The following is a 25,122-nucleotide window of genomic DNA, read 5'->3' as shown; positions in this document are numbered from 1 at the left end:
CATATGGCTCAACCATGGGTGATTAATTATGTTTAAATTATATATACATATAATATTTCTTGGTATCGAGTAATTTTTACGTGAAAAGTTGGATATGAATTAAATTTGAAGAATAAGAAATGATAGCTCCCCCATACATTTCAAGTTCAACCGAATGAGTTGGCTTTTATCTTACTTTTACCGTAGTATTTAGGGACAAAAATGTGACGTATAATTTAATTTTTCCCAAATAATCATCTCCCTCTATTTTGTTAGTTTATGTCTTTCTGAGTCAATAAAAAAGTTGGATGATAGAGAGTATTTGGATAATTTTTTTTCCTTTTCAAATATTTCTACGCTATAAAAAAAGCAAACATGAACATCTTCAATAACCCAAGAAACTCTCCTCAATGCCATTCCAATGGAATCACATGAATATCTTAGATGTTTGAATCATAAATATCATTATATAAACATCTGCTTTTGATGCAATTTTTTCACATATATGATATACCTACACTGTGGCTGTATATTCGTGAGACCATCACCATTGTTCTTCGCTGATTATTGAAGACAATCAATGACTGTAGAATCTAGGAATTGAAAGGGTACATGTACAAACTTCACTTGAAAAATCGCTGAGTTTCTACTACCTACAATAATGCCCTTCTGCATGTTGCACTCAACCCAGTAGGCTCTTCTTGCAGGAATAATGATCCTGTATGCCTCATCATGATCAAGGATAAAATAATGTGTACATATTATACGCCGCGGCTAAACAAATGTGCTTTAAGACTGGATTTTCAACATGCCGAGACAAATGCAGGCAACCATCAGGTAATTACGTGCACCTAGAACACCAGGTTCATGAGGTCAAGAATGGTAGAACTTCTTTTTAGGCCTTTCACTAATCGGTTAGTCGTGTATCTAGCAGCCGTATTTTCTTGAGAACTTCCCAATCTGTGCTTAATAATACTGCACAAACGTGATAATCAAGGTTGGTAAAACTTCTTTTTAGGCGTTTCACTAACTTAATGCCGGTATGTATTGTAGGCGAATTTTCTTGAGACCATCCCCATCTGTACTTGACACTGCATAAAAAATACTGTCATTTGCTTAAAAAAGTTGATGGATTATTAGAAAATGGAGATTAAGAAGGAAAAAGTTACAAGGGACCACTATACCACTTGTAATTTCAAGAGGCAATTAACAGATATTAAGCCTTTTGTCTAAGTGGGCATTCTTGTTCTTGATAAATTAATGTGATCCCTTTTTCACATGAGACAAGAACTTTCCATTTGAGGGACAGACAAATGAGGAAGATTCATAGATTGAGTCGAGGTTAAACCTTTGTTTATCCAAGAAAAGAAAGTATAAAGTTAAGGTAACAGCAAAACTTAGGCAAGATCCAACTCTTAACAGTCTGATGTGTTAAGCACTGACATAATTTAATGTTATAGTAAGTACCACTTTATCTCTGATCATGTTTAATAATGGTTAATTAATCGGTAAGTGATGCATTCAATCATACAAATTGTATTTGATATTGTTAAATTTGCACAAAAGTCTTCACATGCGCCGCTTGCTGTCACCACTTGGCCTAATCAACATGCTAATTAAACGTCTATTTTTCCAAACCCTTCAACTGTAAACTCAGAAGAAAAGGAAAAAATGCCAACTTGCAGCAATGGTATATTTAGAAATATGCCTACTGAACAATCTTGCACCAAATCTAGTTGCTTGTTTTGCATCATGAAGGAGCAAGATTCAACAATCAGAAGAGCTGCAATAAAAGAATACATTAAAGGAATACCTTTTCTTGATTCCGAAGCACTTATTCTTGTTGTAAGCTCGCTATGGAACGTCGCTATGACTCGGCCAAATGATCAAGAGCTTCCCTCTCTTGGTGTCTTTGAATGCATGGCTGGTTTGATTAAAAAAGCCCTCCATGATAGAACGTGGCTACTTACACATCAGAATATATACATCCCATATTACGCAGCTCATATTATCGGTTCATATACTATGAATGAAGTCGAATCCGCAGTAAGAGCTGTAGACTCAGGAGTCATCCCAGCATTGTTAGAGCTCTTGAGAGGAAAAATGAGTTGGGTAGAGCAAAGGGTTGCTGTTCGAGCTCTCGGTCATCTTGCTAGCTACGAAATGACGTTTGAAGCCATTAAGGCATACGGAGATGAAATGGTTAAATTAGCCATGCATTTAGCTTCAACCTGCCTGGAAGGAGTCTACAACATGTTTGTTGGAGTGAAGGCAAGGAAAAGGAGGGCGAGGTATCACGTTAACTTACTTACAAGAGGTGTTGGAGGGGTCGAAATGGAGAACCAGAAGGCGGAGGAGTGGGCCAGCCAACTTCAGTGTTGGAGTATACATCTTTTGAACTGTTTTGCAATAAAGGGAAGGTCTATAAATATCATTTGCAAGCCAGAGTTCTTGAAGGATTTGTGTGAAATGTGGGGTGGATTAGTAAACCAATCATCACCTGCTGGAGTTGGACTGATAAGAATTCTGTGTTACAATGAACTTGGAAGAGGGAGCGTATCAGAATCTAGACATGTTATCGAGAATTTATGTCACCTTTCAAGATCTTCTTATGATTGGCAGTACATGGGAATTGATTGTCTTCTGTTACTCCTTAAAGATCCAAATACAAGGCATAAAGTCTTTGACATTGCTGCATCGTATCTTGTCGACTTGATTGAGCTTAGGAATCTTGGAAACAGGTCAAATGTTGGCGAAGCAATCACAAGGGCACTTGTCAACAACTTTAAACACCATCAAAACTCAGAAATGAAGAATCCTAGAGTCCAAAAAGCCATAAAAGAGTTGTGGATTTTGAAGGTAGATAAGAGAAAACGAGAGCAGACCATGTCTAGTGAGAATCTTGAACAAAAAAGGGTGATGGTAAACGCATTAAAACAAGACGGAAACCACATGTTTTTCGTTGGACAGATCGAGGAAGCCAAGTTGAAATACACCGAGGCTCTAGAATTATGCCGATTAATGCATAGAAATGAAAGAGTTGCATTGCATAGCAGTCGGGCACAATGCCATTTGCTGCTAAGAAATCCAGATTCCGCCATAAGCGATGCAACTCGAGCTCTTTGCCTTTGTAGCCCTCCGAACAATCATGCCAAAAGCCTTTGGTATAGATCACAAGCCTATGACATGAAAGGGATGGCCAAAGAGAGCTTGTTAGATTGCATCACATTCATCAACCTTTGCATCAATATGAACACAGAAAATCGCTTAAAAATTCCATATTATGCAGTTCGAATGATCAGCAAGCAGATGGACTCGACGTGGATCTTTAGAGCTGCTCGGCTCAAGGCATTGAGCACTTGCCCTCGTGTTAGAGAGCGAGAAAACAGGGGAAAAACCGGCATTCGGAAACGAAACAAGAGCTACATATCAGGTAAGTTTATGGTTTATATCTGTTATATGATCATATATACACCATGATCTGAAAGTTGAAATTGATGCTGTCACCTTGTGTTGATTTGAAGGCCTGACAACTATTTTAGAAGAGCCATTTCCTGGAAAAGATGGCTGTGAAAGGAAAAAGATTGAAAAGGCTAAAGGAAGAAACAAACTGATATCTGGCTAGGATGATCAAGTACTCAAATCAGTATAGCGAATCATTCCATTTAGCAAGAACAGTAGTTTAATTTGTGGCATGTTAGTTACTTGATATGTATACATCTAATCTACGAGTAAATCTTGAATCTTCTGATAGATTGATTTATCATCAAGGTAGTGTTTCTAAACACTACCAGATAAAGGATAGATATTGGTGTACGCACACCAGAGCTATAGAGGATAAAACCAACCCGAATTTGTTGGAGCTATTTAATTTTGTCTCATTTGTTTCTTGTAACAATATTAGATTTGATTCCATAGTCTTAGATTTTATTAAGTGTATATAAGACCATTGTATGCAAAGCGATAGGTCAAGATATGAATACGAATCTCGAGTCTCATTCTTGATTTCTAACTTGGTATCCAGAGCCAATGGCTGACGCCACTTCCAGCTTTGGAATCTCCAGGTTTTAGCTGGGATTCGTGGTCTTGGTTTAGATCCATACATTCTAGAGCATCCTCCTATTCCTCAGACTGTTGTCTCGAAATGGTTAACCCCATCTTTATTGCCTGGTGTAGGCAAAACCAGTTGCTTTTTTCATTTTTGTTTGCTTCAATGTTCGAGGGTGTTCAAGCTCAGATGATCAGTTGCATGTGAGAACTCTAGGCAACTCTAGACAAGGGTCTCCCGGTTGTTTGCCACTCGATCTAAAGCTCAGCTCGGGTATCAAACCAGAAGAAAGGAAGTTTAAGCATGAGGGAATACCTCTCTAAAATGAAAGGATATGTTGCCGCTTGTGGGCATGCGATCTCTAAGGAGGATCAAATCCTCCATGTGCTCGGTGGTATAGGATTCGGTGGTGTTTGAGTTGTGTGTTCCACATATCATTAAGAGCATCCACGGCTCTTTTATTAATACAATAATCTTTTCACATCATTAAAAGTCGCGAGTCCCGTTGTTAATAACACATACCTCTTTTCACCCACAATCTTATTAACTCATAATTTATGGGTCTCACATTCCACTCAATAATAAAAAAATATTTTATATTAAATAAATATATATTTTATATATTTTAAAATATTTAAATTATAATTCATTTTCGAAATAATAATATTAATTTTTTAGCTTTAATTTTATTAATTTAAAAAATAATAATAAAATTATTTTAACATATTATTTAATTCAAATATAAAAAAATTTAAATTACAATTAAATATATAATAAATATTCAAAATCAATCCATTGAAAAAAAAAACTTGTACACATTTCATAAAATAATATTATTAAAAAAACAAAAAAAAAATGGCCAATAATGGAAAGAGGCTGTTAAATGGGTGTTATGAATTCCTTGGCACCGTTTGGTTTGAGTGATAGGATAAGTTATCCATAGATAAGTAATATAATGTAAATTAAAAATAAATAAGAAAAAATAGTTAATACATTATTTGATTTGATGGATAGATTATAATTTATTTGATTTAATTGATGTAAAATTATTAATTAATAAATAGATAAATAATATGACGAAAATAAGACGAAATTGATTGGAATAAGTTATATATTGATTAATAATATATCAAACCAAACAATGCCTATTGCTGTTAGCAAATTCACACTTGATAATCATGTGTTTTTTTAATTTCACCCACATTTTTGGGATCAAGTCACCCAACCTGTGTTTCTCAAAGGGAATTTGCATGATGACTTGTATAAATTCAATCTTGGCAAACCAACTTCAATTCCAGCTTCTCCAGCTACCTGTTTCAACACGGTTCTTACCCAACATGCACCTCTCACAGCGTGTCTTCTTCTTCTTTTTCTTCTTCTTTTTTTTTCAACAACATCAAAAATGTCATCACACATTTTAGATTTTTGGAATCTTAGATTAGGACATCCTATTTTATCTATTTTTAAGAATGTTTCCTCGAGATGCAGGGGCGGACCCACCATAGGGCGAAGGTGGGCCACGGCCCCCAAAAAAATTTTGAACTTTTTTTATATATATATATATATATATATACATATATATTAATTTATGAAAACGTATTATATAAATACTTTGGCCCCCAAAGTGAGTGAATATACGGTGTGGTTTATGGGGTAGACCTTGTTTTAAACTTGAAAGACTCAAGTTCGAATCTTGTACCTACTTTCTTTTTCCCTTTTCCCTATTTTGTTAAAATATGTAAATTATTGTTTAATATATATATATATATATATATATATAATAAAAAATTACAAACTAATTTAAAAAATGGTTATTCATCTTCATGAAAAGTAAAAACCCCATTCTTATAATACAAATTATTTATTTATTTAAATATTTAAAAATTTTCCTCTAAAATTATATAAAATTAAAAATTACAAAATAATAAAAAGAAAAAGAAAGGGGTTATTAATCATGAAAAGTGAAAACCCCTATTCTTCTATTTTTCTTCTTCTAAATTTCCTCTAAAATTATATAAAATAAGAGATTTCAAAATAATAAAAATAAAAAGTGAAAAATGAAAACTCATATGCTTTCCTCTAAAATGAATGATAATTTTCTCTCGAATGCATTGATGATATTTTTTGAAAGAGACATTTCCAAAAAAAATTGTTTGATGATATCATTGAAGATTTTAAAATTTTTATAGAACTTCGAATTTACTTTAGCTAAAAATATATTTATTAAAAACAGTGTAATTCTTATCTTTTATCTTTTAATCTTTCGTTTATATTTTGTAAGCGGCCCCCCAAAGCCGAAACTCTAGATCCGCCCCTGTCGATATGTAATTTTAGGTTTCAAAGAAATGAATATATGAGTATTTGTGCAGCATGTGAATTAGGAAAAAGTCACCATCGACCTTCCCCCTTTTCCCAAACTGTTTTTTCAGAACCCTTAGAACTAATATATTCTGATTTATGGGGTCCGGCTAATTCTATATCTAGAAATGGATTCCGATATTATGTTTCCTTTATTGATGCATACAGTATGTATACTTGGAGATACTTTCTAAAACTTAAATCTGAAGTATATATATCAATCCTTTCTGCACTTCAAAACTCATGTTGAAATACATCTTGCAGTATTGATCCGTCTCGAAATCACTAACTAATCAAAGTTTAAGCATGCAAAATAACTTAAACACATTAATTAATTAAACTACTGGAAACTTAAATAACTCAACTACAACTACCAGCAAGAATACAACCGGCCCCAAAACAAATATTGATAAATTTTATCTAACCCCATTGAAATTAATACTAAATTCCTCAAATGAAAACCTGGTACAGTACAATCTACCCTGCTGCATCTCAACGACCACTACCTCCCAGTCCGTCCAACCTAAGTCATGACCCATAGAATGGGGTGTCTAGAACCAAAATCGAGGACGTGAGCTAACAATGCTCAGTACGAAGTATGAGTATACACATGCTATGAATGATAAATGCAAATGAAATGGTACCAGAATTCTATCACGGTAGAAATTATTGCAAAACAAATGGCGCCATGATATGTAGGATACTGGGTTGTCGCATCAGGAGGTACTCCCATACCATAGGAAATACGTGGAATATCCGGACCCAAATCCATGGAATCCATCCATAAAACTTCGGGGCTGAGCAACCCTTCTACTGATAATATCAAGGTGTAGGCTCAACGTGATAATGCATGCAACATAATAACTGTGACATAATAAATGCACATAATATAAGTCATGCAAACATAGAACATGATTACTCAACTAGAGTATCTCGGATAGTACGTCCATACCTCGGAATAAGCAACCTAGAATTACTGGCTCTCTAGTCCAAGACTATAAACAGACAATCACTCTATCACTAAACGTCTACTAAAAGTATTAACTAGACTATTAGCTACTCGCTGAAGCTAATCAGAGTCTAGCGATATACATGCGTATGTAGTCAACCATTTGATGACGATTTCCCTAAACTCAAGGAACAACACTGCTACGATCCCGGTAGCACTTTGTCACTGCCTAGCCCTCGAATACGACACCTGAAAACCCTCAAGACTAGATAAGAACGATAGAGATGTTGTAGGAATGAGTGAAGAAAGTGAGGCTCTTGACCCCTATATATAGACCTCGGTCGGAACGTTCGATCTCTCGTTCGGAGCTTTCAAACGCACTTCGGAACATCCGATTGTCCTTTCGAACTCCCTCTATCGAACGCGTGTGTCTGATTGGACAACACACTGCTGTCGACACAACTCGGATCTACCGAACTCTCTCAAGTCTAATCACCAAATCAAAACCTATACCCTGTCTGATTGACCCGAGATCGGAGCTTTCGATCTGTATTTTGGTGCTTCCGAACTGCTCAGTACTTCCGATCACCAACTCTGGCTTCCGAACCAGTTCGGTGCTTCCGAACTGCTCTTCGGAGCTTCCGAACTGTCCCAACACTTGAAACCCTTGGAACCATTATTGGTCGTCCTGAATCCGACTTACAACTCCTTAAACCCAAATGAGAACGTCTTAATCAAGTTTAGGTAGTAGATTAACTTAATTAGGAGTCGGGCTACTACATTCTCCCCAACTTAAGAGATTTTGTCATCAAAATCCAACCTAGGATAATCAGAACAATAACACTGAAACAACCTTATTAAAATACCGCAGTTTCAAATACAATTATTGCTCAAGAAAACAAAATACAATCAAAATAACTCCGGATGCTCGGAACGCATACGACTTTCTAACTAAGCCGCTTCCTCGGTGCCTTGGCGCGGCCATTGAAACATATATAACTAGAGAAATGCGTTTATTCCGAAGTACCTTGTCCTTACTATCGTGAATTCTAAGCAGTCTCTCCACGTACGAAAAATCGTGCTCTAGCTGGGCATGTGTCAGATGCAGAATGTACGACTCATCTGCAATATATTGACGGAGTAACGATATGTGGAACACATTGTGAATGCTAGAGAGATACGGTTGTAACGCCAAACGGTATGCCACATCTGGCCAACCTTTTCTAGTGTCTCGAATGGTCCAATGAATCTAGGCGCTAACTTGATCTTTAGACCGAATCTCATCACCTTTCGGAAAGATGATACTCGCAGGAAAACGTGTTCTCCTGCCTCAAAATGCAATGGTCTGCGCTTGATGTTATCATAACTGTTCAGTCTGTCTTGCACGGTCTTGATCTTTTTCTTGATCAACTCAACTTTGTCCACGATCTTCTGGATCAATTTCGATCATTCAAAGGGTTTACTTTTGAAATATTTACCTGTGATTCGAGAGTAGGCACATGCGGTGGCATGGGTTCAATAAATTCAGTGGAGGCGAAATTAAGAATGAAATATCTCATGTTAGAAATGATAGACGATGGTATCTGAAGGAACCAAAAAGAACCAAAAAGGAACCTAAAGGAACCAAGGAACGAAAGTGGGAGGAGAACCAAACACTCGATGCACCATGATGTAAAGTTCTTTCGGATCTAAAACGATCAGAGATGTCTGTTCATGACATCCGTAGTTTTGGCAGTTTCTGATGTTTCAAACGAATGAACATCATCAGAAAACATGTCTTATCATAGGAAATGATTCAATCATTATAGATACCGCATCAATCATCATTCCAATAATATACAAACACAGTCAATTGAGAAATTATGAGGGTGAGAATATTCTGCACAGTGGTTCCTAAACCTTTTCAGTAGAAAATATTTTAATCAAAATACTTGTGGTTGGATATCTATATTCTATATAAAAATGGAGTTTTTACTATATATAGTAAGATCTCGCCAAAAAATTTAGGTTAAAAAAGGTAAAAATTTCCATTTACTACTATATATACATAATATATGTAATTTATACACTAAAAAACATTTCAAAATTTGAAACGTTTAAAATTTGAATCAAATTTTCATAAATTTTATTAAATTTATATATAGCAATGTACTAATGTCATTAGTTTTAAATTTACCCAGATGATCACAAATTCGAATTTGATAATAAATAGATTTATCTACTATTATTTATTTATGACAAGAAATAATATTTTTTTCCTTTCTAATTTTACACTCCACTATTTTATTTCTCTAAGCACTTTTTTTCCTTCTAATTTTAATCATTTCTCATCGGAACATTGACATGACATCATATTGCATCCCATCAGCAAATTGGGATAACATGTCAGTTTTTTCTGTTGGCAATGCTATTATTTTTCCGTGTCCGTCGGCACTCCCATAAAAAATATTAAAGCTGAAAAAAGTGCAAATTGATGAGCTTAGGGCATCCACAATGGTAACACCCCTATCACCATTCTTTTGTGGTCCTCACTCCGCCACATTAAAAACCAAAAATGTCATTCAACTCTCCACTATAACAAAAAACTCAAACAACTTTTTTATGGACCCCACACTCAATTCAAATATATCAACAATCAATTTATTTTACATATTTATATATACATAATTTATATAAATAGTTTAATTTTATTAATGAACTTGTGAATTTTTTTATAGTTAAAGAAAATAAATATATATTTTTTATAAATATTTAATAATTTAATTAATAAAAAAATAAATATAATTTAAATTCAATTTCAAAATTTTGTAACGTTACATACAGATTTTTATGTTAAAAAAATAACTAGCAATTTATTTTATATATTTATTTATTACAAATAGTTCATAATATTCCATACATGATAGTGAAAATATTCAACATTAATTAATAATTAAAATTTAGATTACGTAATGCTTCAGTAGATAATAAGAGATACATAAATTAGAACCAAGATTAAAAATAACTAAAATACATCTACTCTATTCCATGCTTCTTTTTAAGCTTTGCACATATTTTGAGATGTATGTTAAGTTGTTCCGGTGTCATGTCATTAGTATCTTTCATAAGGATTTCATAATCCTTATGAAGTGTCTCAGCCTCTCGAGTCGCCACTTCATTTTTTTGAAGTTCTATTTTCTCCATGTGAAGTTCTTCCAACTTTTGCCACCTAAGGTCCATTTTCTCTTCCCATTTTTTGGCATTTACAGCTTTCATTTTGCCCTTCCTTTTTGCAGCTTTCTGTCCCATTGGACGAAGACGAACTTCACAGTCATCTACGTCAACGCTCGTATCCGGATTGGATGAGGTTGTATGTCCCTCTGACTCAGAGGTTCGAGCCTTCTTATTAGCATGACGATGTTGTGGAGCATATTTTTCACACTCTCTAAGAATTCTCCATACATGTTCATATTTGAAAGGCTTACTGTTATGATTTGTCTTCCAAATTTCATGAGCTTTGACAAGTACATCCTCATCGCTCCATCCACTCGGACGATTATTGTATAAATTATTGTATACACCAGAAAACTCATTCACCAAAGGATGAAATAAATAGAAATGTGATTTTACCTTCTTCCAGTCTCTCTCCTTAGATCCGGTAGCGCGATGTTTGTTGTAGTAGTTTGTAATTCGTTTTCCAGAATGCATGATCTTTCTGGTCATTACCGATAATTGAGTCGGTGCTAATAGTGACACATGACCTTGCAAGGAGCTTGTCTTCATAAACTGACCAAGGTGCTCGTTTTCCATCCATTTCATGTTCTTTATCGAAAACAATGTTGTCGAGTCCTAGTTGTGTTGAAAAATTAGGAAATTGAGAACCTGGAATCGAGGATGGTGTTGCGGGTTCTTTGTATGTATCTGTATTCCTTGATTCATTTGAAGGTATGACCGGTGGTTGTTGTGGAGAAAATGAATAAGTAGGGGCTGACATTGCAAATTGACTACACATGGCTTGCCAATATTCAGGTGGATACGCATAAAATGGAGCTTGAGGGCGAACATTGCTCGGAAAATTAGGCAAACTTTGAGAACTTTGAAAATTAAGCGGATATTGTGAAATATTTTGAATATTGTGACAGTATTGTGATGGAGCAATAAATTGGCTATTAGGACGACTCTGATAATTTTCTGATGTATTTTTTTCGGCATCAGAATTCACAGAGTTTCCGAAAGACCCAAAAAAATTTGCATCCATTTCCGATAAATTGATGGAGTGATTCTAGTGATTTTGTGTGTTATAGAATTGTATGACAATGTTCTGTGTATTTATAGGAAAATTTTATCGACAAATCAATTTTATATATTTTTTAACTATACATGCAGATTATAAAAACAAAAGAAACAAAATGTAGCACATGTGTCTGCATAACGTATATATATAATATTAAATAATATAAAATATATTATCTCAAAAAAAAAAAAGTCACAGACACAATAATTGACACAAAAAAAGACAAAAACAAAAGAAGAAGAAAGAAACGGTGGGAAAGTGTATGTGCAATATATAATATATAATAACATATATTTAACGTTAATAATAATAATTAAAATTTCGTTTACATAATATACCAATAGATACTACGACATGTGAAAATTAAAAAAATATTAAAAACAACCAAAACATACATAATATATGCTTGTTTTACGGATTGATATCGTGGTGTGCCCAGATATGCTCAACCAAGTCCGCTCAAAGTTGATGATGCACTTGGCTATCACGTAACTTGCTATTTCTTCGAAGGTATTCTTGAAATTCTTGGGTAGATCCTTGAAATATCTGTGCTGGTGGATTTCCTTCATCGTCTAACCAATTGAGTGTTGCATCTCCTTCATCTTCAATAATCATATTGTGCAATATCATGCATGTATATATTATATCTCTCAAGTTATTCTTGTACCAAAATCGTCCCGGACCTCTGATCATTGCCCAACGAGATTGGAGCAGTCCAAATGCTCGTTCAACATCTTTTCTTGCAGATTCCTGTCTTTCTTTGAACATCTTTCTTTTGGGATCCTCAGGACATGGAAAACTCTTGACAAAAGTTGCCCATTCGGGATAAATCCCATCGGTTAGATAGTATCCTTTTGTATATTGTGACTCATTCACCATGAAATTTACATGTGGTGCATTTCCCTGTAAGACAGTATTGAACAAAGGTGATTCGTTAAGCACATTGATATCATTACGCGAACCTGCGATCCCAAAAAATGCATGTCATATCCACAAGTCCGCCGATGCAACCGCTTCAAGCACAATTGTTGGAACGCCATGATCGCCTCGAGTAAACTGGCCTTTCCACGCCACTGGACAATTTCTCCATTCCCAATGCATACAATCAAGACTACCCAACATTCCAGGGAAACCATGTCTTTGTTCGTGCATTTCAAGCAAACGTTGGATATCACTATTGTTGGGTCTTCTCAAATATGTGTCCCCAAATACTTCAATCACACATCGACAGAAGTTGAACAAACATTCTATGGCAGTTGTTTCGGCAACCTGTAGATACTCATCATAATGATCGGCATGGGCTCCATAGGCCAATTGACGGATAGCTGTGGTACATTTTTGAAGTGGCGACAAACCTTTTCTTCCCGTTGCATCTCTCCTCAATTGAAAATATTCTGAATGATTTTGCAAAGCATTGACTATGCGAAGAAATAATTCTCTTCGCATTCGGAATCGGCGTCGAAATATATCATCGGGATATACTGGCTCATCAGAGAAGTAATCATGGAAGAGGCGATCGTGTCCGCTTTCACGTTCTCGGTTGAAATACCTTCTCCTTTGTGTTCAACTGGAAGAACTTTCATGTAGCTGAAGCATCATTTCTTCATGCTCGAGTAGCATCAATGTCATTTGATCTAATTCATCTTTCTCATTTACTTGTAATTCATTTTTCCAGAAACTATGCAAAATAGATCTGCTAGAGGAATTTGGATTTTGAGACATTCTAAATAAATGTAAATACAAAAAAGAATTATAAGATGAGTGAGAATTAGAAGACTTCATGTGTATTTATAGGAAATACTTCAACGGCTAATTTAATTAAAATATTATAAAAAAATTAACAAAAATTCAACAATAAAAACAAAAAAACAACGGTCTAAAAATTAAAAAAAAAAGACAAGACAAGACAAACAAACAAATAAATAAATATATGTATATGTATATACATATTAACGGTAATAATATATATTATTAAATAATTAATAAAAAAAAAGAGTAAAATGCAAAGGTGTTCAGAGTGCCCTTTGTTTGACAATTGAAAAAGCTTCTCCCACTATGGGAGAAGCTTTTTCAATTGCTCCACGTGGGATAGTGAGAGCTCGAAAGAGCTCCCACTGCGGATGCCCTTAGAGTCTTAGAACGTAAATTAGAAAAAATATTATTCTCCCAAAATTAAAATACTATATATATATATATATAGGGATAAAAATATTTTTAGTTCTGTTATTGTATTTTTTTCACTTTTTGTCTTTATCAATGGTGAATTTGTATTTTCAACCATGTAAGTTACATTTTTTTTTATTTTTTTGTCATGTTACAATGAATTTTTATTTGTAGTCATATAACTTTTTTTTAATCATTTAACTTGCATTTTCGTTCACTTTCGGTCATTTTATGATTGATAAAAAAAAGATGAAAAACGAAAATAAATACAAGTTGTGCGGGGATTAGTCATATCAACTGAGGTGCTGATAGTGTGGCTCATCAACTTGCTCGTTTTGTTTTTTCTTCCCAGTTACTTTTTATTTGGGTAAATAGGAATTTCCAGCTTGGTTGGGTGGTTTTGTAATGAATGATTATTCTCATTAATATTACAAGATGTCCTTAAAAAAAAAAAAAGAATTACAACTATAAACACTGCATCACTATTATTATATACATATTTGCCTTTGATATCAGAATCAAATGCTATGTAATGATGGTGTTAACTAATGTTAAACTATATGACTTCTGACCTTTCCAGAGCACTTGGCTCTTATCTAAGCAAGCCCAATATTCTTTATTAATTCACGTGTTTATCGATTCCTGTTGAGATATCTCGGATTAATGTGACGAATCTGATAAAAAATGGAATCACTACAATATTTTATTTTATTTTAATTAAAAAAACAAATTTCAGGTACAAAAAACTCCTTAAAAATATATGACTAGGACCTAGAATAAAGGATGGAACATGGCTATTTTCTAAAACCATGTTAATTAATTAATTAATACTTGTCTAGTTGTCTTATTTGTGTGTGCGCGCGCAGCTGCGCACGAGACAGTTTATGGGCGTACATGTGATATTGTATGCATGATACATGTGTATAAAATAATACACAAAAATTCTTGTGAGTCGGTCTGAAGAATCAATTTTGTGATACAAATCTCTTAATTATTTTGGTCACACATGGAAAAAATTAATTTTTTATGACAAAATATTATTTTAAATTTGTAAATATGGGTACGTATTATTATGTAATGTATATTTATTTCTTAAATAATTAATTTAGTTATGAGCTAACATGATAGATAAACAAATCGAGAAATTATTATCCTTAGAGAAATTAGTTGAGAATAAGTGGAACAAATTGATGAAATATACTAAAATTACTGATAAATACGTCGAAGTAAAATTGAAAAAAAAATAAATAAATAAGTCAACTATTATATTATATATAGAAATAGTATATATGTCAATTAATTAATCTTGCACACATCTTCACAAAGCATATTATATATATATATAGCAATGAAATCTTGCACGCATCTTCCCAAATCAACAACAAATTTTATCGGATCAAACCGACGACTTAAACAACAATCAATGGCAAATTTTGGTCGTCGGATTTTAAATTTGATTGTTTTGATGGTGATTAGCAGTTCAGTTCCTAGAATTCCGGCGACGAGATATTTGGTCGGAGATTCGCCGAACGGATGGTCACTTGAAGTCTATTATGAAAGCTGGACTAGTGGCAAGAACTTTACGGTTGGTGACACCCTTGGTAAGTTCATACACACACGAGACGTGATCGATCATGTAAGATATTATAATACAAGATCGTTTGGTACATGAGACGATGCATATGTAGTAACATAAGTATGACTATGTTTTGATTGGGACATAAAGGAATTATGACATTAATTCTCTATGCGACATTGGGAGTATGTACTTTTTTTTTTTTTTGTTTTCAGTTTAGGTATTCATATGATAGACAAAGCTTAAACCAACACTTGTATGGTTGCAGTTTTCATGTACGACCACCTTTACCACAGCGTGAGCCTAGTGAGAGCAGAAGACTACGAGAAATGCACTTCTGCAAAAGCTATAGCTAGTGATAACAGCGGTGTTACCGAAATCAACCTCTATAAACCCGGTCCATTTTACTTCATCAGTAGCACGCGCTTATTTTGTAACGCCGGAATGAGGTTCTCGGTGGATGTGGTGGCGGAATCCTGGGGCACTGATTCATCATCCACACCATCACCTCCTCAACTTCCACCTGCACGCTGCTCCGCTAGATGACGTCCGTTTTTCCGCCATCCACGATTTTCTGTAACATTAATTGATCAAGTCTTTTCTGTAACATCGACTTGTTCATGATAGAGGCAGTTGAGACTATGCTTTCAATTCTCCAAGATTTTATGATTTGGATAATTTTTCGCTTGATTCCTTTTTAATGTATAGTTTATAGGGAAAATAATGACTTATTTGGTTCACTATTTTTTTTTCTTATTTTGTGTTTCAGTTTACCAAGTTTTCAAAGTTTGGTTTAATCCACCAACTCCGATTTTTTTTTTTTTTTGGGGTTATTGGATTCCACACTTTTGACATGTTTCGTCACTAGTACTATATATAAAGGATCGGGATCGAGGTTCTTGTTTTGTCAAAAAAAATAGCCCTAAACTTACTACATAATCATAGGATAACTTTCCTGTACTTGCTCGCATAGTTGATCAAAATATATATGAATCAACGTCTGTAAAAGCATGAATTACTATATTTTGTAAATGAAAAAGAATTTGGCAAAGTGATATAATAATTTGTTAAGTCGAAGCAAGAGTCCAGCTCTTTGTCTTAAAATGATATTATCTTTCTATCTCTTTCTATATTATTAAACTTCAGCTTATAATACAGTTAATACTAACTGGTCGTGCGTTGGCATGACTACTTAATTTCTTACTTAATTTACAAAAACTGACACTTTTTTTTCCTTAAAATTAAAATTAATAATGCTCCTCTTTTTTCTCCCCATTTCTCTCCGATTGCCCACGTTCCCTCTCTTCCATGTGAGTGTATTTTAAAATTTTAGAACTCTATTATCTCCTTTAAATTTTTCAATATTCAGTTTCTATCGGTTTCTTACAACTCATTTTCTGATGTACTATTGCTCATTATTTTCTTTTATCTCAATGTAGAGTTTTGTATGCTTTGCATATGTGCACAAAATATTCTGATTGATTTCCTGATGTGCTCGAAATATTGCAACTGTCGATGAGGGTACGTAATATGACATTTTCTCTTATCTGAGTCTTGTCTATTAGTAAACCACATACACCAATTGTTTGACAAACTGGAAAAAAATTCAAAATTTTTTTTTGTTTATATGTGTATCGTAATTTTATTGTATGAATATTTGGAAGGATTCGTAAAATTAAATGCAAACGGTACTTTGGAAGGGTTCATAAACCATTTAAAATCATCATTTTCTTTTGGTGTAGGAATTTACCTTTTCTGTTTTTCTATTTTTTGGATATTTAATTTTCTTCGTTTTGTTGCAAAGGAATTCGAGGCGTCTCCTCAAACAAGTGCTTAATTTCATCGCAAACAGTAGTTTTGTTTTAGTTTTATTCATCTTCTCCTTTTGTTTTATTCTTTTGATTTCGATTCCCTTTCTTTTATTCTTCTGATTTTGATTTTTTATGGATTCTAGAGTTAAATCGTAAATGGGTTACTGTCAAGTCCTTTATAAGAAATTTCTCTATATGGTTGCAGGTCTCCTTTCCACTATAAGTTGAAGGTATGCGCCGAAAATGTTTTGCTGTTTTTTGCTTCCATATATTCACATGCATACTCGAATCTGTATGCGAAGGTGCACTGAATTTTTATGATAATTTATTAACTCTCTAATTATTTATAAGATTCCTATGAAAATGGTGAAAGATGATCAGAATTATGGTTTCTAAATTTTTTTATTATTTTCAATGCAGGCTGAGCAAAAACTATGTGTTGTATTAGTAGTCATGCCGTCATGACCGAATGTTTCTTGGGTTTGTATAATACATTACATTAATCTTTTTTTATTTGTACGTAGTTAGATCTCCAATTTTATTTATTGTTATCTTCTTAAATTTTATGTGAGTTTTTTTAATTGTTATTACGCGATCAATTTTGATTTTCAAATTTTATGTGATTTCTCATGAACACAGTTACACAAAGATTGAGAACGGGTTGGAATGGACGGATTTAGCAAAAAAACTAACACTTAATTAATTTTGTCACGTCCCGAAACCGAGACGCGGCACCGACATTATTAAACAATTTAATGTTGCAACAATAAATCTCGTAGTTCATCAAAAGACCATAAAGTCAGTCTATTATATAAAATGGAATTGTCTTTTACAACTCAAAATAAGAATGCGGAAGCGATAACATAAGGAAAACCAACTAAAGACAAATCCAGAAATCTTCTTGTATTGAAACTTGATCACCAACCTCAAAATATGTTTTGTTCATCTTCATCCATTAGTCTTCACTCTTATATGGGGAGAGAAGTAAGGGGTGAGTGTCTGGGGAAACATTCAGCAAGTAAGGGACGTTCGTATACCCAAATAATAGGACATATAGACACAAAATGGTTCTAGACATGACGTTTCTCAGAGCATGTCATGACATGGGTCAAGATTGATCAAGACATGATAGATATAGACATATAGTAATCAAAGTTTCAAACGAATCATTGACACATACCAGGGGTGAAACATAAACATATAAATATGATAATGGAACTCATATAGATGTACATAATACGAATATGCATTTAAACATGATACTGAATGTGACATGTCTCAGGACGTGTCACTACATGGGTCAAAACATGACAGAAACAAAATTAAAAATGGAACATCAAATCATGTCAGAAACAGAACATAAACATATAGATGGCACTGAAACTTCATTTTATTATTCATGGCTCGTTTTTTTGTCCCTTATATGTTACTCTTCTAAGAGACGAGACCATTGTTTCGGTTTTATACCCACCGAAGGGGGACATATATAAGTATGATTTTATACCCATAGTACAGGGCTATAGGTACAAATTTATACCCAACGTACATGGCCATAACATATCATATTTTTTTCCACTTCAAAATCAATTCATAACAGTGTCATTTCGAAATCTCAAAGCATAACAAACGAATAACAAGAGTTTTCGAACATATACAAATCAGAGTACTCGAAACACATGATGTACGATCGAATTTGCAAAACTGAATGATTATTTTTCAAAGCACAAACAAATCCAATTGAGAAATCTGAGAGAATATGAAAGGTTCCATAAAGAATAGGATGAATTTATAGATATCAAAATATGAACGAGGTGGTGTACGATCATATTTTAAAGCAATGTGTTACCCCGAAAAAATATTTCAACCCGAGCCCGTTTATAATAGGTTAACCCGATATGGCCTAACATGTCAAGGTCCAGCCCAGTTTGGGCTATGTTGGACTTTGATCAAGGCTGGTCATTATGGGCCGAACTAGACTGTTTCTAATGGGCCGCAAGTATTTTTTTCGAGTTCAAGTAGGACTCTGATATATATGAGATAAGCTTGAATCTTTTCAAATATTCATAAGATAGAGATAAACTTAAGAAGGATCCAATGGATGAAGAGTCCTAGTACAGGACATGTTAGAATTCGACTAGGTAATTTATACTATTTTTTCCTATAAATACAGGTATTGTTATGGTTGTATTCATTATTCATTACTCACTATTCATCATTCATCACACATTCACTCTCACTTTTACATTCACGCACTCATATCTCTCAGTTTTCGCATTAATCATACTCTCTTCCTTCAAGACACTGACTTAGGAATCAGAGGGGTCACGCCGAAAACACCTTCGACGCCCCTTGACCTAGCTGTTGCTTGTGAAGAGTTTATTGGTACCCGACCCGACCTGCTTTATAAAGGAGTTGGAGGATCCATTCTACCAGACCGAACCCGAGGTAAAAAATCGACATCATTAATTGGCGCCGTCCGTGGGAACGACATCTATTTCCATGATTATATTCTCTACGGTTGAAAGACATCCCCACGGTTGAAAGAATAAAAAAAAAAACCTCAATCCTCTTGGTCGAGCACCATCCTTGCCCCATACTTTGGGTTCTTGGTTGCATGGTTGTAAACATGCAATTGGCCAAATATCTAAGCCACAATCGTCGTACCAGTCACCTTGTCGGAACCCAAAACCAAATTTCAAATTACAAAATATTAAGCCCAGTTTTATGAGATTACGTGAAGAAAAAATATGAGGATTGAGATCGACTTTGAAGATTTCATACCTTCGAAATCCCCAAACCAAGTTCAAAATATTTCAGCCCTTCTACATAACATAAGAGAACCTTAACATCAAGAGATGGAATAGTCGAGCTCCAAACCACGATAGCGAGGGGTTGATCTTTAATGGGGTCTTGTCCGCTTAAGCCTAACTTGAAGCCACGTCACTCGAGGGTCCTCATCGCTATGAATTTTTAGATGGCAATAGACGAAAAAACGGACTTAGCATAAGCTTCAAAACAAAGATAAGTCTATGCTTTGTTATAGTTTATCATACTATCTGATTTTACATCGACGTATTAATTTCTCTTGAGAATTATTATCTTGATTCCTTTGCTATATTTTTGTTCGGTCATGCTTATGATTGTATTATTGAATTGTATGTGTGACTTATTGGTTCAAGCTCAGTCGTTAATTTGGTTTGTGTGTTTTGATGGGGCTCGATTGTTCCCATGCTCTGGACACCTTAGTCTCGTTTTCTAATGCACTTTAAATGTTCGATGAATTGATTGAGCAGTGGACTCTTTGCCTTCGGTAATTCCTCATTCATAGAATCATTGAGCGCAAAAGATTTTCTTTGGCTATCATGAATCCATCAAATCAGCGCGCATCACCGACATCATCCCGAGAAATATGGTGATATAATTTTAATCTTTATCTTACTATTTCTCTGGCCATGTTTCCTAGATACGAAAATTTTTTTACATCTAATTTTTATCTTTACTATTATTTTGTTTTTTAAGTTCAAGAGTGACACACAACTCATGGGCTATTTTATGCATAGCTTCTGGTAATAAAACATAAAGACTATATGGGTAGACCTTGATGGAATATTAACTCAAGATTAGAAACATTGTGCAATTTGTAGTTGTGTGGGCTGGGATGTTTATCACAGTTGCATTCCTGCATGATGCTCTAGGCATTCTTTCCATGGCTTATTATTGAATTGGCTCCTCTGGAAATTGCACTTCTATGCATTACATGATCAACAAAAGAGTAATCTCTTGGTTCATAAAAATAAACAAGGCTACAATAATCTATTGCATGGTGGACATCGGAGATCACAAATCTTACTTCAAGTTCCTAAATTTCTGCTTAATGATCAAGATTCCCGAGGAGCCTTATTTTGGGAGAAAATATAATTTGCTTAGTGCATTTTGTTATATGCGGTCCATGTTGGTTGTGTTGCCCAACGCCTTCCATTCTTAGTGGGGCACCACGAGGATATCATTTTATGCTTAAACACTTGGATCATATTCGACTAGTGGATTATGTTTTTGAAGGAAACCCTGACAAATTTTAATGGCACAATTTATTATGCTCGGTGTTTCTTAATTTCTCGAGCCAGATTATATCATCTTTATTGCTGGGATATCTCGGTATATGGTTCAATATCTTGCTGTCCTGTGTTCTCGGTTCATTAATACCTGATTTGGCACAGCTTCGTGAAAATTGCATGTCGATGGGTTATTTAAAAATGACAGCAAAAGGACAATGTTTTATGGAGTTGTGATGAGCTTCTTAAGATTTGGATATTTTATATGTTAAATACTTATATCTCGCATTTGCAGGCCGAGTTCCAAGGAATCGAAATTTTATTGTTTTAGGATTTGGCATCCTACATTATGCATTCCAGTTGTGAGATATTATCATCTTGGATTTTTCTGCCTTGATCTTGTGTTTTCTTGCAGTGTCGTGCAATCTAGCAGTAAGCCCCGCCAGATCTACATATCAGGCATGCAATAAGCCCCGCCAGATCTACATATCAGGCATGCAATCTCGCTGTAAGGCCCAATTATATCACATCAGGCATGTAATCTCGCAGTAAGACCCAATTATATCATATCGGGCGTGCAATCTCGCAGTAAGGCCCAATTATATCATATCGGGCATGATATCTCGCTATAAGGCTCAATTATATCACATCGGACATGTCATCTCGCTATAAGGCCCAATTATATCACCTTGGGCATGCAATCTCGCAGTAAGGCCCAATTATATCATATCGGGCATTCTATCTCGCTATAAGGCTCAATTATATCACATCGAACATGTCATCTCGCTATAAGGCCCAATTATATCACATTGGGCAGGCAATCTCGTTGTAAGGCCCAATATATGGTTCAAAATTTTAAAATCTCGGGCAGGTCCGGCATCAAAAGCCCACTTCAGTGGCCCACATCAGTGGTATTCAAAGCTCAGGCAGGTCTGGCATTCAAGGACCACATCGGTGGAACTCAAAGCCCAGACAGGTCTGGCATTCAAGGACCACATAGGTGGAACTCAAAGCCCAGGCAGGTCTGGCATTCAAGGACCACATCGGTGGAACTCAAAGCCCAGGCAGGTCTGGCATTCAAGGACCACATCGATGGAACTCAAAGCCCAGGCAGGTCTGGCATTCAAGGACCACATCGGTAGAACTCAAAGCCCAGGCAGGTCTGGCACTCAAGGACCACATCAGTGGAACTCAAAGTCCACTTCAGTGACCTATATCAGTGGTCTCAAAAGCCCAGGCAAGTCCGGCATCAAAAGCCCACATCAGTGGCATAAAAAAGTCCACATCAGTGGCATCATAAATCCACGTCAGTGGTATTATCCAAAGCCCGACCAAGCTCGGCATCATGTAATCCCATGCGACTCGTGGTTATCTTAAAAGCTCGATCCGCTCGGCAACATCAATTGTTATCTACAACTCTTTATTTGAGTTTGGTTTCATCAGGTTGTCGTCTATTGCTCTTTATTCGAGATCGGTTCTAATCAGACTTTCATCTAGACCGTTCGTTGAAAACACATCATGCGGATTCAAATCTGGGCTGTCCAAGGAGACACATGTAGTTCGGGGTCCGGTCTACATTCTTGGTCTAAACTCATTCTTCTTTTAGACTAGTTAGGGAGGTACTATTGTTACCCCGAGAAAATATTTCAACCCGAGCCCGTTTATAATGGGTCAACCCGATATGGCCCAATATGTCAAGGTCCAGCCCAGTTTGGGCTATGTTGGACTTTGATCAAGGCTGGTCATTATGGGCCGAACTAGACTGTTTCTAATGGGCCGCAAGTATTCTTTTCGAGTTCAAGTAGGACTCTGATATATATGAGATAAGCTTGAATCTTTTCAAATATTCACAAGATATAGATAAACTTAAGAAGGATCCAATGGATGAAGAGTCCTAGTACAGGACATGTTAGAATTCGACTAGGTAACTTATTCTATTTTTCCCTATAAATACAGGTATTGTTATGGTTGTATTCATTATTTATTATTCATTACTCACTATTCATCATTCATCACACATTCACTCTCACTTTTACATTCACGCACTCATATCTCTCAGTTTTCGCATTAATCATACCCTCTGCCTTCAAAACACTGACTTAGGCATCGGAGGGGTCACGCCGAAAACACCTTCGGCGCCCCTTGACCTAGCTGTTGCTTGTGCAGAGTTTATTGGTACCCGACCCGACCTGCTTTATAAAGGAGTTGGAGGATCCATTCTACCAGACCGAACCCGAGGTAAAAAAATCGACATCATCACAATGCATAAAATTTTAAAACATATCATGTAAGCCCACTTACTATTACTGTTCTCGAAAATAAACGAGACAAAGCCCTTGCTTTTGAGACTTGATCACGCGCTCCTTGTCTCCGGTGGATGGCTCGACTTGCATAGAATTTCAGCTTCAATTTGGGCAGAGTGACGCCTTGAGAATTTTAGAAAAATTAGCAGCCTTGGGTTTGAAATTTGGGAGTGTGAGATGATGGATTTGGTGTGTTTGTTGTACAGAAATCGCACGCAAATATAGGCTGATGGGGAGGTGAATCTGCAGCCTGTTTCGGGACTGAAATCAGCCTTGATCATTTCGTTCAATAAGAGAGAAAATATTTGCAAGATTTTGTCTTGATTTATCTCCTGATTATGTGCTGATTTTGGGTCCATATTTTCGACCATCACATACCCTAAAATGGCAAGAATAAAGCTTCGAGTTTGAGAGCTTTTGCCTTCAATTTGAGTTTTCTTGGAGGGTCAAGTTTCGAATATTGGGTTCTCACAAATTCTATGTTAGAAGTCGGCAACATTTAAAGACATTAAAATATTGTTATAGTTTTATTGTATAATCTCACCATTTTCATTTTTGAAAACTTCTAGATCTTCAATATATATATATATATATATATATATATATATATATATATATAGAGAGAGAGAAAAAAATTTTCAGCTGCCCAAACCATTTTTCTTCACTTGGTCCGCGACCACTAAAACCCGGTAGTGGGTTTTAGTGGTTTTTTGTTTTTCGCATCACTAAAACCCACTGGTCGCGGACCAAGTGAGGAAACATGGTTGGGCAGCTGAAAATTCTTATATATATATATATATTTATATATATTATTTCCGCGTCAATGGTAAAATCTTGAAGTTTCTAAAAAATGTGAGCTTTGGAAACAAGAATGTTAGCTGCTGCATTTTCTTCCTGATAAATTGATAACTATATATGGACCTGAATTAGTACAATCTCTTTTAAACAAAACATATTATTTCTTTAAATTGTCAAAAAAGAATAATAATAAAATTATATTAAAAAATTCCACGAAAAATATCCTCTGCTGTTGTAGTAACCCAGAACTCATTTTAAGATAATAATATGTTAAACATGATTAAGGGTTGGTAATTAACCAATTCCGAGATTTAATCGGACTTCAGAAGCAAGAAATAAAATTTCATTGTCTGAGCCAGTTCGGACGATCCGAAGAGGACTTCGGATGGCCCGAACTTGACCACCGAGGGCTCCAAAGGTGAGTTTGTTGACTTCGGAGTTAAGGCTGGTTCGGACGATCCGAACTCAAGTTCGGACGGCCCGAACTCCCTTGTGCCAAGCAAGCAGGATTACTCAGCATGGTGTTTTGACAAGTGTCGGATTTAGGCCACTTCGGATTACCCGAAGATACGTTCGAACGGTCCGAACTCGACGTGTCTCGCATGCAGACAGTGAGTTGGAACGGACGATCCGAACTCAGCTTCGGAGGATCCGAACTCGTCCGGAAATTTTCCTATAAATAGGGCTCGTTCGATTTCATTTTGAAATACGAATTTCCGAGTTTCTTTCTTCAGTTATATAGTGTGAGATATACACTTGAGGGCCCTATCGGTTATAATAGAGGTTCTGGAATAACCAAGGTGTGGTTATAG

At 35.2% G+C, this 25,122-nt stretch overlaps 3 protein-coding genes and 1 pseudogene across 3 annotated transcripts; 2 read left to right on the top strand and 2 right to left on the bottom strand.

The window, feature by feature from the left end:
• Positions 1-1,650: 1,650 nt before the first annotated feature.
• LOC140865739 (uncharacterized) lies at positions 1,651-3,604 on the top strand. Its single transcript, XM_073270485.1, has 2 exons — positions 1,651-3,412; positions 3,504-3,604. Exons 1-2 carry the CDS (start codon positions 1,651-1,653, stop codon positions 3,602-3,604), a joined length of 1,863 nt encoding a protein of 620 aa, XP_073126586.1.
• Positions 3,605-10,349: 6,745 nt separating this feature from the next.
• On the bottom strand, positions 10,350-11,571 carry LOC140865733 (glutathione S-transferase T2-like). Its single transcript, XM_073270476.1, has 2 exons — positions 11,075-11,571; positions 10,350-11,028 (listed from the first exon to the last, which is right to left on the bottom strand). The coding sequence occupies exons 1-2, from the start codon at positions 11,569-11,571 to the stop codon at positions 10,350-10,352; spliced, it is 1,176 nt and encodes a 391-aa protein (XP_073126577.1).
• Positions 11,572-12,066: 495 nt separating this feature from the next.
• On the bottom strand, positions 12,067-13,274 carry LOC140865726 (uncharacterized; annotated as a pseudogene).
• Positions 13,275-15,193: 1,919 nt separating this feature from the next.
• LOC140865720 (stellacyanin-like) lies at positions 15,194-15,892 on the top strand. The gene is made up of 2 exons (XM_073270453.1): positions 15,194-15,371; positions 15,615-15,892. Exons 1-2 carry the CDS (start codon positions 15,194-15,196, stop codon positions 15,890-15,892), a joined length of 456 nt encoding a protein of 151 aa, XP_073126554.1.
• Positions 15,893-25,122: the final 9,230 nt, after the last annotated feature.

The sequence above is a fragment of the Henckelia pumila genome, chromosome 1, assembly GCF_033568475.1.
Source record: "Henckelia pumila isolate YLH828 chromosome 1, ASM3356847v2, whole genome shotgun sequence".
Taxonomy (NCBI): Eukaryota; Viridiplantae; Streptophyta; class Magnoliopsida; order Lamiales; family Gesneriaceae; genus Henckelia; species Henckelia pumila.
Note: the sequence above shows the minus strand (reverse complement) of the source record. Positions and strands in the feature narration are given on the sequence as shown.

What these genes read in the sequence shown, in the direction of transcription:
- LOC140865720 (XM_073270453.1), top strand. Translation starts at nt 15,194, where the DNA reads ATGGCAAATTTTGGTCGTCGGATTTTAAATTTGATTGTTTTGATGGTG. An exon ending in TACGGTTGGTGACACCCTTG is followed by an intron (nt 15,372 to 15,614) that starts GTAAGTTCATAC and finishes GTATGGTTGCAG; the next exon opens with TTTTCATGTACGACCACCTT.
- LOC140865733 (XM_073270476.1), bottom strand. Translation starts at nt 11,571, where the DNA reads ATGGATGCAAATTTTTTTGGGTCTTTCGGAAACTCTGTGAATTCTGAT. An exon ending in GAAGACAAGCTCCTTGCAAG is followed by an intron (nt 11,029 to 11,074) that starts GTCATGTGTCAC and finishes GGTAATGACCAG; the next exon opens with AAAGATCATGCATTCTGGAA.
- LOC140865739 (XM_073270485.1), top strand. Translation starts at nt 1,651, where the DNA reads ATGCCAACTTGCAGCAATGGTATATTTAGAAATATGCCTACTGAACAA. An exon ending in AAACAAGAGCTACATATCAG is followed by an intron (nt 3,413 to 3,503) that starts GTAAGTTTATGG and finishes GTTGATTTGAAG; the next exon opens with GCCTGACAACTATTTTAGAA.